At 37.4% G+C, this 14,377-nt stretch overlaps 1 protein-coding gene across 3 annotated transcripts in view; it reads right to left on the minus strand.

The window, feature by feature from the left end:
- Positions 1-14,029, minus strand: part of pigu (phosphatidylinositol glycan anchor biosynthesis, class U) — a 19,841-nt gene extending 5,812 nt beyond the window's left edge. Inside the window, exons 1-11 of one of the 3 annotated variants that reach the window (XM_087255714.1) lie at positions 13,876-14,029; positions 12,547-12,611; positions 12,377-12,436; positions 9,608-9,670; positions 8,844-9,479; positions 8,269-8,516; positions 5,613-5,710; positions 5,381-5,535; positions 4,959-5,102; positions 4,759-4,883; positions 740-882 (exon numbers count right to left, since the gene is read on the minus strand). In XM_087255714.1, the coding sequence (XP_087111840.1) occupies positions 740-882; positions 4,759-4,883; positions 4,959-5,102; positions 5,381-5,535; positions 5,613-5,660 (615 nt within the window). In that variant the 5' untranslated portion in view covers positions 5,661-5,710; positions 8,269-8,516; positions 8,844-9,479; ... (2 more) ...; positions 12,547-12,611; positions 13,876-14,029. 3 annotated transcript variants of the gene reach the window in all.
- Between the last annotated feature and the right edge of the window lie 348 nt (positions 14,030-14,377).

Below are 14,377 nucleotides of genomic sequence, written 5' to 3' on the forward strand. Positions count from 1 at the left end.
ACTAAAAAAAAAAAAGAAAATTCTGTTAATAATTACAAACCTTAAATGCATTTTATTAACCTCAGACCTTCATCTTTATTTGTATAGCGCTTTTACAATGTGGATTGTGTCAAAGCAGCTTAACATAGAAGTTCTAATAAATTGAAACGGTGTCAGTGCAGTTTTTAGAGTTCAATTTAGTTCATTTCAGTGTGGTTAAATTTTCAGTGCTGAAAGTTCAAACACTGAAGAGCAAATCCACCAAAGCGGAGCTCCATAAACCCCAATTTAAGCAAGCCCGTGGCAAGGGAAAAAACTTCACCAACTGACGAAGTGAAGGAAAAGAAAAACTAAGAGAGAAACCAGGATCTGTTAGACACGAACATTTTTCCTCTGGCCAAAATTCCTGTGTGGAGCTGCAGTCTAGGCGCCAGGAGGCTGGAGAACGCTGGATGTCCATTGTAATCTAAATCTGAAGAGTTTTTTGGGACAATGTTTTTGGTTCCTTTTATGGCAATTGAATGTTTTGAGACCCTTGATGTCTATGGAGGACAAGCAAGCTTACGGAGTACATCTAAAATATCTTAATTTGTGTTCTGAAGATGAATGAAGGTGAAAGTTGGTTTGAGCGAGTAATCAATAACAGGATTTCCATTTTTGGGTTGAACTTATCCATTTAGATTTAGCAAAACTGACAAGGTGCCAGTCTTGTTTTAAGCTGTGTTTAAGTCAAATGGCTTATCAGTATGGGAGCTTTTACCTGTCCAAAGTTGAAGAGCAACGTGATGGCATAGTAGAAATTAGAGTTGGCACTGCCAGCGTAAATCCATAGATGCCAGAGTACAGGGAAGAGCGCAGAGCATGCCAACAGCACACATGACACCAGAAAGATGTTTCTCAGAACTGAAAATACAGACAGAACGAGAAATAAAACACACTTCTACATGAAGTCATTTTTACATTTGCATTTAGTAGCTTCTTACACTCAAAACTTGCTTTTGCTGTTTGTTCAAACTAATTATTTAAAATGAGCTCAATTCAATTCATCTGTATTTCTATAGCGCTTTTACGATGTAGATTGTGTCAAAGCAGCTTAACATTGAAGTTCTAGTAATTGAAACTGTGTCAGTCCAGTTTTGAGAGTTGAACCTCAGTTCAGTTCAGTGTTGTTTTAATTTTCACTGCTGAAAGTTCAAGCACTGAAGAGCAAATTCCAGATCAAGCAAGCCAGTGGCGAGGAACAAATTTCACCAAACTCAAAAGAACTTAATTTCTTAAAAAAAGTTTTTTTTTAAATAAATTCTTAAGTTTTTTTTTTTTGCCAAAAATCCACTTAAATTTGTAAAAAACGCAGACATTAACTTAATCGATTTGTGTTGGGCATGGGCGGACTGGGACAAAAATTCAGCCCTGGCACTGTAGCCACACAAATTACCACACCGACACAAATTACCACATTAACACAGCCCCACCCACGGACACGCACATTCACTATTTATTTTGGTGTACAAATGGTGAAATAACATGACATTCTTGCCAGATTTTGATTATGTCCAGGTAACCTTGGATTGGGTCGGACCATCTTGAAACCAGGCAGCAATTGCCGATTGGGCCAAATGCTTAACATTTTTATTCATTATTATTATTATTATTATTTTTATTATCATCATCATAATATCACATCTAGCAAGAGATAAAAGCTGTCTGCACTTAAAAACAATACATAAAATTTTTTTTTAAAAAACTGACCGGCCCACATTTAAAAATTGGTCCGGCCCTTCTGGCATTTGCCAGAATTGCCAGATGTCCAGTCCACCCCTGGTGTTGGGACAACATGCTGTTTGGGACCCAGCATTTTTTTTACAGTGTAGGACACAGGTGTCAAAGCCAGTTCCTGGAGGGCCGCAGCTCTGCACAGTTCAGATCATTTGTAAAATGCAAATAAAAATGATTTCAGTAAGGAAGTGGCTCGCACCACTAGCGGGTTGAGGGGCCCCACTAGTGACGGCGGGGCCCTAAGCAGCCACTTAGTTCAATTATAGGGAGGGCTGGCTATGCCTGTAGGTTTCAAACAAGCATGAAGGACTCAATTAGTCTGATCAGGTGAGTTTAATTAGGGTTAACACTAAACTGCGCAGAGCTCAGCCCTCCAGGAACTGGCTTTGACACCTGTGGTGTAGGAGATTTCAGCTAACTTTATCTGCACAAAAACAGGATGGTTAAGCATGAAGGTTTATATGAAATCTGTGCTCACAGAATTCCTCTAAATGGACTTCTAGAGAATTTGAATTTGAATCATTCAAAAATTTCCACATGCAAGTCATTTGCAAATAGTGCTTTGGGCTACTGATACAAGTGTATTAATGCCGTATGATATTTAGTTGGAACGTAGCGTTACATTTAAACTAAGCCCAGTGGTGCTTAACTAAAACTAAGCCCAGAAGTTTTAGCTTACTGGTGCAACCGGCCCCTGTTTCTTAACTCTGGTTGTTTAGGTTCAAAGCAGATGTAAATGACTTTACAAACATGACACCTGTGACCTCAATACATATTACTGCACCACTGCGTCAGTGTGTTGCTACATAAGCAGCTCCATGCATTTGAAATAGAAACAAAACTGGTCTGTTGGTGATATGTTTGTGTCATTCAGTTTTGAGACCTTTGTCTTTCTACACTGTGCATAAAAATATATTAGCTGTGCTACATTCACTGTACATTATGGCTCATGGTAGGGCTGCACTACATATTGTTTCAGCATCAATATCGTAATAAGTGTCCGCAATAGTCAAATCGCAGTATATGCAATGTTGAGTTGGGATTATAGTTGACCAGCACAACAGTATGGATTATATGAGATTTGTGGAGTCGTTCCAAACCATTGTTATAACTATAACAGAGTAAAACTTTGTAATTTGCACTTGTTTTAAAGGCATTTCAAGAGAGTTTAAAGCATTAAGGCACATTTAAAAAAGTACATTTGTACAATACGATGAAGACTATAGAATTTCTGTACCTCAATACTGTTTGAGTCTCCGGAAAATACAGTTTATTTGACTTTTTTTCTTTGGTCTATTGTAATTATTTTGCTTATTATTAGTTTTTATACATCATTTATACTCTTACAAAATCACCCCAATCAATCTTAATAAAGGATTTCCTTCCAAAAAGACCAATTTTAGCCATTGTGAAATTGTGTTCATAGTGCAATATATATCGCAGAAAAACAAAATATCGCAATGTGAGATTTTTTTATATCGTGAAGCCCTACTTCATGGTGCGATTTGCATTAATTTATCCCTGTGATATCAAAAAGCTGAATTTTCAACATCATTACTCTAATTGTCAGTGTCACACGTTCCTAAAGAAAAACATGTAATATATGTTGAAATATATCTAAAATGTTGTAAATAATTAATATTACTTTAAAATATGGGTTAAAAACGGCAGCTTAATATTTTGGAGAAAACTGTGAAACAATTTTACAGGTTTTTTCGATGATTAGAATCCATTTGAAACAAAAATCTAATAATAAATAAACAAAGATTTTCCTGACCTCAAACATTTGAGTATTTTGGAACGTGTAAAAGCTATCATTAAGCACTTATGTGCATCTAAAGCAGGGTTGTCTAAACTCGGTCCTGGAGGGGAGACATGCATGTTTTAGTTCCAACCCCAGTTAAACACACCTGAACCAGCTAATCAAGCTCTTTCTAGGTATACTAGAAATTTCCTGGGAGGTGTGTTGAAGGAAGTTAAACTATGCAGGGAACCGGCCCCTTCAGGACCGAGTTTGGACACCCCTGATCTAAAGAAACCATGAAATCTGCCTTTTGTTTCATTTTCTTAATTTATAAAAAAAAAAAAAAAAACTTTTAATTTAGTCAAAAAAGGACTTCACTTCTGATAGGCTGTTTCAACAGAAGATCTATTACATACTTAAAGGGATAGTTCACTCCCCCTAATTTTTTTTTCTGTTATTTATTCAACATTGACTTTTTTGTTGTGTTGATCACGAAACAAGATACACTAAAGAATGTTAAAAAACAGAAACCACTGACATCCTTAAGGCTGATTTATACTTCTGCGTCAAACGCCGGCGTATGCTACGGCGTTGACGCACAGCCCTTCGCCGTGGCCGTCGGCATCTCTGACGTGCACCTCTCAAAAAATGTAACTACACGTCGCAACAACACGTAGCGCAAGCTCTGTGATTGGTCGGCTTAGTAGCGCTGACGAGTCTGGGCGGGACTGAGAGCCGCGCGAATGGCGCGAGCCCAATGGAGCGATTGTTTACAAGTGTGGAGTCGTGTGAAGGAGCTCCGGATGGATAGTTTTGTTTTGTGTTTACCTTATAGTTAAAGTTATTGTACGTCCGCCGGTTCCTGCCTCAAAATGAGCGAGTTTGAGCCACTTGTACACCCAGGAAGTGTTCAGGAAAAGCAAAACAGCAGCGAAGAAACTCGACACAGAGGAGCATTAACACCTCACTGCCAACTAGCGTTTCGGAAGTGTTAATGCAGACCAACAGAGACAGCATGCAGAAGTATAAATGCACAGCTATGGGCGTTGCATGCGCCGTGGGTTACGCCGGTCACTTGACGCAGAATAAACCAGGCTTTAGTAGGAAAAACAAATACTCCGAACAAATAAAAACTAATACTACAAATATTCAGTCAGTGATTCTGTGGTTCTATCTTATTTTGTGAATAGAACAAACAAATACTACGTTTTTGAACAGGGTTGGGTGAACTAAGCCATTAAATAAAAAGAGATACTCACATCGATAAAGGTGACTCCAGGCTGGCAAAAAGGCCATGTAGAGGGCGACATCTCCCACAGTGGGATAGGACTTAAAGATGGAGATGATGGCAATCTGCATGAACATGAGGAACACTGGATGCTCCCTGTGGAAATGCATTTTTACTCATAAGACTGCTATACAAATGCATCGCTCTTGTTCGGCCATATGTAGCACATACTTGAGTTTGATGGAGAGCGGGATGGTGTAAAAAAAGACATTGATCTGGAAGACGCAAATGAAGAAGAGGCGGAAGTGCTCAAACATCTCTGCGAAGAAATACCAGAAGAGTCCGATGTTTGGAGTGAGGTCTGGAACAGAAAGTCTGTGAAACACACACAGTAAATATATGATGCAAACATGTTTTAGTAGTTTGGCTTATTTCAACTGTGGGAAAAAAATTGTATGTGCATTTGAGTTGATAATTGAAAAGTACAGAAGATTTGGAATAAACTACAAATGTTACCAATCATTTCTGTTGAGCATGTGAACACAACACTCGAACACTATCAGAAAATGGACATTTAAAAAATGTAAAGTTCTGATTGGTACTGAACTTGATACTTCTGACAACCCTACTATTGACATGACATGACTACTAACATGAATCCATAGACAGAAGGAATGAAGTCCCAGGATCCCAAGAGGAAGAAGGAGAGTCCAGTGATCACGACCAGACTGCCAAAATATATGAACGCATACTGAAGAGTGAAGAACCAGAAGCTGCTCCTCCTCAGGTTCACTGGGATATACAATCTCTGAAAGAAACAGAGAGACGTTTGAGTTTGGACACAGGTGTCATGTCATCTGCACTAGTCTGAATGTAGACTCCCACCTGCAGGAAGAACAGCAGTGCAGGAGCAAACAGTGTCAGAGGATACATGGACTGATATGTGGCCAAAGCTAACAATATCCCACTTAGCAAGGCACTACCTGAAAAATAAAAAATAGACAACACCACAGACAGTGAACATGTAAATCTATAGTTAAAACGGCACACTTTCATACTTTCATTCATTCATTCATTCATTCATTCATTCATTCATTCTTTTTCAGCTTAGTCCAGGGGTGTCCAAACTCGGTCCTGGAGGGCCGGTGTCCTCGAGAGTTTAGCTCCAACCCTAATCAAACACACCTGAACCAACTAATCAAGCTCTTACCACATGTATTAGAAACTTCCTGGCAGGTGTGTTGAAGCAAGGAGGAGCTAAACTAAGGAGGACACCGGCCCTCCAGGACCGAGTTTGGACACCCCTGGCTATATCAGGGCTATATCTATATCAGGGGACACCACAGCGGAATGAACCGCTGTGCAACTATTCTGCAGCGAATGCCCTTCCAGCAGCAACCCAGTATGGGAAACACCCATACACTTCACACATAGACTCATAAACTATAGCCAAATTAGTTCATTTAATTCACTTATAGTCAACGCAGTGGCGCAGTGGGTAGCACGTTCGCCTCACAGCAAGAAGGTCGCTGGTTCGATTCTCAGCTCAGTTGGCGTTTCTGTGTGGAGTTTGCATGTTCTCCCTGCATTCGCGTGGGTTTCCTCCGGGTGCGCTGGTTTCCCCCACAGTCCAAAGACATGCGGTGCAGGTGAATTGGGTAGGCTAAATTGTCCGTAGTGTATGAGTGTGTGTGTGAATGTGTCTGTGAATGTTTCCCAGAGATGGGTTGGGGCTGGAAGGGCATCCGCTGCGTAAAAACTTGCTGGATACGGCGGTTCATTCCGCTGTGGCGACCCCAGATTAATAAAGGGACTAAGCCGACTAGAAAATGAATGAATGAATAATTCACTTATATCGCATGTCTTTGGACTGTGGGGGAAACCGGAGCACCCGGAGGAAACCATGCCAACACTTGGAGAACATGCAAACTCCACACAAAAACGCCAACTGGCCCAGCTGGGACTCGAACCAGCGATCTTCTTGCAGAGAGGCGACAATACAAACCACTGAGCCACTGCACGTCATGACACTCTTTTTACGAGTATAAACAGTTGTTAAATGGGCTACATATTAGACTTTTTATGTACTAGTCACTTTTTTAGCAATGAGTGAACAAGTTATAAACAAATCATTACACTTTCATGAACAGCAGATTCAATGACTTTCTAAAGCACCATTAATTTTAAATTAAGTAACCGTTTTTAAGTCATGTGACCGTTTTAAGTCATGTTCAAAGAAGATTAATAAAATTAGTTGCATACTGGTGATATTCTAATGCAGTTTCTAAAAAAATGTATCAAATGTGCATTATTTGTCAGTGTTACTGTACAAGATTTCAATTGAACTTTTTAAATTTAAGAATTAAATTAACTCATTTTTTTCCATTCTGTTTTTAAACATTTAAAAAAATAAAGCAATGAACAAATTTAATTTCAAATTTAATTCAAGCATGCATGTTTGTTTCCAAGTACTTTCCAGGCCTTGAATCCATATGTCTAAAATTCAAGTACTTTTAAGTACTTTCAAGAAGCGTGGGAACCCTGCCAACTGAATGACCTCATCTGACATCTTTAGACATGATGACAATGAATTACAGAGCTTGCACAAACATTTCCCTATCACTGAAATAAGATGCTTTCTTAACTGCTATTTTCTTACTACTGTCATAGTTGTGTTATTGAGAGGAAAGAACACAGCAAACATTAATGTATTATTACTACTACTTATTATTACTGTTGAAAAATTTTGAGCTGATTACTTTTTTTTGTGGAAATATAAACTTTTTAAGATTCTTGATGGATTTAGCTCTCGAATGAAGTGTTTATTTGATTTTTTTTTTGTGACAGTCATAATCATGATACTTTCCAAGTGTGAAGGTACTTTCCAAGTGTGGCAAATTACATATTTGCATGTATATACATTAAATCAGATGCTATTGGTTATAGTATTCTGTAGTATAGCATTCAAAAGAAACATTTTAATGGCATGTTTGTCCTAACCCCAACATTCAATTACAGTCATTTACTCTCTTAAATGTAATTAACTCACATCTTAAATGTAAAAAAGCCAGATTAGGCAGATTAGACTTCAGAGTTTTCATTTTATGCTACAGCAAAAATATTTATTTATTTAAACAGTTAAGAATTAGTGCCTAGTTAGTAACAAATTATTATGAAAGCAACATCATTAAATTTTCAAGCCCTTAATCCCAAAAGAATGCATTTACATCACCCATATAACGCTGAATAGTAAATACGACTGACTTAATTTGTCCTTGCTGAATTAATGTTCCTTCAAAGACATATCATTGACCAAAAACTATAAATAATAGCATCCTTGCACACATAAGGCAGTGCCAAAATTTGCTTGCTGTATTACTAGACAGTCAAAGGTATATTAGTTAACGTTACCAGCAAAGTGCTTTTTGATGCAAAGCAGAAGAATTCACATTAAAATTCTGAGAGGTTGAGCCCATGTTTAAGTGAATAACTCAACCCTTCTCAATCTCAATCCTAACTCAATCTTTAGGGGAACACTCACCTTTTAATGTACAGAGGATGAATAGCGCGATAATAGCATTGTTCAGCCCACAAGTTGACTTTGCCACACATGACAGGATCGTGAACGGGTTTAACAGATAACTAGAAGAAAATCAGCCAAATAAAAATGCATGATTACAAACATATTCGTTATTTAAAATGGAAAACTGCATACGTTTAATTTATATCTAAGGGGCGTCCCAAATCGCAGACTTCCCTGCTGAAAAAAACAGCTTAAACCAGCATAAGCTGGTTGGCTGGTTTTAGCTGTTTGACCAGCCTGGTTTTAGAGGGGTTTTGGCCATTTCCAGGCTGGTTTCCAGCTATTTCCAGCCTGGGAGATGACCAGCTAAAACCAGCACTACCAGCCTAACCAGGCAGGGAGCCCAGTCAAAACCAGCTGTGTCCAGCTTAAACCTGGCTGGTCAAGCCGGTTTTAGCTGGTCATTTTCCAGCCTGACCAGCTAAAACCTGGCTGGAAATGGCTAGAAACCAGCCAGGAAATGGCCAAAACCCCTCTAAAACCAGGCTGGTCAACCAGCTAAAACCAGCCAACCAGCTTAGGCTGGTTTAAGCTTGATTTTTCAGCAGGGTTGTGCACTATTCTATGCCATTTTGTCTTTTATTTAAAAAGCATAAGTGTACTTTGAATACTTGTATAATGCACTTAAAATTTAACCGTTTATTTAACTCGGGGATGTCCAGACTCAGTCCTGGAGGGCCATAGATACACCAAGATAGATACATCTTATGTCCTGCAAAGTTAAGTTCCAACCCCAATCAGACACAGCTGGCCTAGCTAATCAAGCTCTTACTAGGCAGTCTAGAAACATCCTTGCAGGTGTGTTGAAGCAAGTTGGAGCTAAAATATGCAGGACACCAGCCCTCCAGAAATGAATCTGGACACCCCTGATTTAACTTATTTGGCAGCCGTGAAATGTTGAGTGTGAACTGGTTTGAAAAACACAAACAAACAAGCATTAGTGTTCAATAGGGAGCAACACTAATTTCATATACTATGCTTTGAGTGTGTAAATGCATTGGTACATATGCTTAAGTGCATAGTGAGCCATTTGGGGCGCAGTGCTTGATTGAGACTTACAACATGGCAACCTTGAGCGGGATGTAGAACATCTCCTTAGGAGAGCGGAGGAGCTCCAAACAGTCAGCAGGATACCGTTCTGATTCCAAGGCATATTTCTGTTTTCTAAACTACAAAGTACACCAAGATAGATACATCTTATGTACAGCAGAAGAAAGTAGTATGAACAGAATGTAAAGAAATAATAGGCTTTATTTGCTGAAATGTACAAAAATATCAACCGAATGCTACAACTTACCACATTCTTGTTATAAATCTGGACTGAGAGATAAAGAGCCACTGCTGTGATTCCATCTGCTATCTAATGACAGGGCACACAAGTATGCTCACATGTGTGAAGAGGTAAAGTGCACAAAAAATAAACACCAGGGCTATGCAATGAGACTATATGTATCGTATTGGGGTGGTAATCACAGGTTAACTCACGATACGATATTATCAAGATATTTAGTATACGGCGGTATTGATATATCACGATATCAGCGATTCTGCAATATATATATAGGTTTCCGTGTGGTGTGGTTAAATACATTGCCTATGATAATACTTTTTCATAATTAATATGAGTGCAGTATTACATGTCATTACTGGGATGCTTGTTGAAATATTAAAGCTACAATGTTTACATTTTGCTTTTTTTTTTTTTTTTTTTTTTTAGAGATATCTTATGCTGGGCCTGTAATCATTAGTGTTTAAAAAGTGTTTAATATTATATATTTTGTATATATTTTATATTTCTACATCCTTAAGCAAAGATTTATCCCAAGGTTATAAATAAATTAGAAAATTAATTCATTCATTTTCTTGTTGGCTTAGTCCCTTTATTAATCCGGGGTCGCCACAGCAGAATGAACCGCCAACTTATCCAGCACGTTTCTACGCAGCGGATGCCCTTTCACCCGCAATCCATCTCTCTACACACACTCATTCTTACACACACTCATACACTAAAGACAATTTAGCCTACTCAATTCACCTGTACTGTATGTCTTTGGACTGTGGGGGAAACCGGAGCCCCCGGAGGACACCCCCGTGATAGCATTGAGAACATGCAAACTCCACACAGAAACGATAACTAAGCCGAGGTTCGAACCAGCGACCCAGTGACAGCACTACCTACTGCGCCACTGCGTCGCCATTCAATGTGGTCAATTGTTAATTAAATTAACTTAAGTGGTACTATACCATCATATATATTGTTATCAGCATATGAAATTACTTATATTGTGCTATGAGATTTTTGTCATAATGCACAGCCCTAATAAACACTCAATATTTACAAATATTTCACAAATATTCATGAATTATGATTCAAGACACTTTCTGCATATTCAACCATTGCTTATAATTAGGGGTGTAACGATACACTCAGCTCACGATAAGATGTGTATCACGATATAATGTTCACGATTCGATATGTATCTCGATATTTGGAATAAAAATTGAAAATTAAACTGAAATGCAAATTTTACCAAGTAAACTATTTTTTTATATATTTCTTTTGTTTCAACTTGTTAAACTGAACCTTCTATAAGAAAATAAATTAAACAGGCCTGTCTCTGGAAAATAAAACAATTTAAAAACTTCTTAAAAATATTATTGAAATGATAGAGACAAAATTAAGGAAAAATTTAAGTAAAGGTGCAAAAAAATAAGCTTTCTATTCAATTGAATTTAACAGTAAGAGCTTAAGGCTTTGCTTGGTCACTTGCGTTTTTTGTGTGTGCAAAAAAAAAATCCACATTTCCAGGTTTTTAATTCATATTTAATTAAATTAATTTAGAGATATCTCTAATTACAATTGTGTCTAGTCAAAACTCATTTAGAGATATCTGCAAATATTTTTCAATGGAAGTCAATGGAGGAATATGACTAGTCATATTTGCAGATATCTCCAATCTGATTTCGTACTAGTACAATTGGAATTGCAGATATCTCTAATTGTCATTCTGACTAGTCGAATTATAATTATGACTAGTCAAAATATAATTAGAGATATCTCTAAATATATTTATGGATAGTCAGAACAAAGGTTTAAATGCTAAAACGGCTTGCCATACGCGCGCGTCTATCAAAGTCCGCCCTCTGTGTAGTAACAGCTCATGGTCAGCTCACGTCATGTGTGATTTTGCGGCAGGAACATTATATGAAGACAGAATGATATTTTAGGGTGAATTGTACCTTATAAATACAGTATGTGAGTCTTTCAACACCATTAGGAGGTATCCCTGTCGCTGTGCAAAGTATGTAAATCACTGTGAAGACTTTAAAACTTAGGATGTTTGACCCAGTATGCGTTTAAAAAAGCGGACGAGTCTAAAGCAATGACTGTACAACCGAAATGTTGCCAGATGTCTGATTTTGAGAGCATCGCAATAAATCGTACAACGATAAATCGTTACACCCCTACTTATAAGTATGGCCAGACGGAATCTGCTATTTCTGCGCAGAATTTAGTAAAAAATCTGCGGATTTATGCAGAATAATTTTGGAAGAATCATATATTGAAAATTTAATTTATGAAATAAAAACTTGATGGATAAGTTGGCGGTGAATGAATGAAAAAAAAAAATTTAAAATATTATTTCATGTTTACAATGCAAATCCAATTAGGTTTATTTAATTAGTACACAAAGCAAGTTTCTCATATAATATATCTACTAAAAGACAGAAAACATGACTTTACAAACTGTATTGTAAATAAATCATATAGCCAATTTTATATCTGTCAATAATATTACAGAAATTAATTAAAAAAACTGAATAAATATAAATTTACACACATTTACACAAGTAAGTAGATAGCTAAAATCGTAAATCTGTGGATTTCTGTGTGTACAGATTTCGTGTAGGCCTAATTAGGAGTCCAAATAACTTTGTGAATAGTATTTAACATCTTTATACTCTTACAAAATCTATTATGGATAACAAACTAATAAATGGCAGAGGAAAATTGTATAAGCATTTTTGCTTGGTTCAATGATAAAAGAAAACAGAAAGGACTTACCATAAAAACAATCTCTGCATAGTCAACCAAAAAATGAAAGAGGTATATCATAAGGGGTGTCTGGAAGACATTAAAAAGACAGTTAAATGCTGACATCTGAGTACAGAATTGAGAATAAGATGGATGGATCCATCCCACATGTGTTCATATGGAAGACATATAGAACTTACTTCATGAAACACATCTCCTGAGTAAGGCGAGACCCCCAGATCCAACAAGGCAAGACCCTCCACAACTGTTCAAGCAACAAAGTAATCATGTTAGACATCATTTAAACATTAATGTGATTCTTGAGTAATTAGAAAACACCACGAGCCAAAGGTTTAACACGAAATCTCACCAAAACTGCTTTTTATTCAATCAGTATGCATTTAAAAATATTTAAATTTAAAATGACTCCTTTCTGTTTTTATATATTTTGAATTGTGGTTTATTCCTCCAATGCTAAAGCTATATATTAAGTCAATAGTGTATCCATCAGAATTCATTTCAATTTGTTGATTTGAGAGGGTGGCATGGTGTCTCAGTGGTTAGTTCTTTTGCCTCACAGCAAAAAGGTTGATGGTTCAAGTCCTGACTTGGCCAGCTGGCATTTCTGTGGAGTTTGCATGTTCTCCATGTGTTGGTCTGGGTTTCCCCCGGGTGCTCTGGTTTCCCACCCCAGTCCAAAAACATGTGATATAGGCGAATTGGGTAATCAAAATTGGCTATAGTGTATGAGTGTGTGTGTGAATGTGAGAGTGTATAGGTGTTTCCCAGAACTGGGTTGCAGCTGGAAGGGTAAAACATATGCTGGATAAGTTAGCAGTTCATTGGGCTGTGGCGACCCCTGGTGAGTAAAGAGACTAAGCCGAAAGAAAATTGAATGAATTTTACAGTATTACATTTTTTTTAAAGCAGCCTTGGTAAGCGAAAAATACTTTAGAAACATCAACAAATCTTAAAAAATACTTCCAAATGTTTGACTAATTTAGTTTAATGTAGTATGTTTACATAAACAACATAATAATAAAAGTCTGATGTGTGTGAATTTACAATTACAATACATTACAATAACAATACAGGGCAGTGATGTGAACTAATTTGACGTCTGTAAAGGGTGTTTCTACTGAAAACACGCCCAAAAATCACATCACTTCAATAAGGACTGTAAATTTAAATTGAAGTGTCAATATTTAGCACACTGTTTACTTCAGAGCAGATAACAGTAATGCATTTCACAACGTACTTTAAAATAGATACTGACAACAAGCAGTGCAGTTCAGAATGTCCATATTCACTTTGATACTGACCATTTAAGATCAGAGTTATGCTGTAAACCATGTCATTAATAATATTAGCATTAAATAGTTGGTTTTAACCATATTTAATTAATACTAAACCGAAATGTGCTGTCAGTATGTTTAATGCATGTCTTTGACAGCTCAGCAATGAGGCTTCCTGCAGGAACAAACCATCACTAAAGAGCATTTTTATACACAAGGAAAACATTAACAAACCTCGTTTCCACGCATTCAACGGCGACACCACCTCGACCCTCTCGGAAATTATTTCTGCCAAATTGGATCGGAATAAAATGCCTCTTATTGTAACAGCTACTAGCAGAAGGAGTGTTAAAGGAGCCGCCATTTTTGTCGCGAGGAAGAAGCTGTCAGCGCGGTGCACGTTGGGAAACGTAGTTCACAATCGTTTTCCTGCTCAGGGAGTTTATCTAGCTATTTGATTTAAACACATTTTCTGCTTGTAATACATTGATATTTGCATCATTCATATTTCAGAAATTATGTTAAATTAAACATTTTATGTTTACTCCATCGTAGAAATTCAAGTATTAATTTTTCTTCAGCTTTGTCCCTTTATCCATCAGGGGTCGCCACAGCGGAACGAACCGCCAACTTATCTAGCATATGTTTTACACAGCGAATGAAACCCACGCGAACGCAGGTAAAACAGCCCTTCCAGCTGCAACCCATCACTGGGAAACACCTATACACACTTATT

The sequence above is a fragment of the Danio rerio genome, chromosome 6, assembly GCF_052040795.2.
Source record: "Danio rerio strain M-AB ecotype USA chromosome 6, GRCz13ab, whole genome shotgun sequence".
Lineage (NCBI taxonomy): Eukaryota > Metazoa > Chordata > Actinopteri > Cypriniformes > Danionidae > Danio > Danio rerio.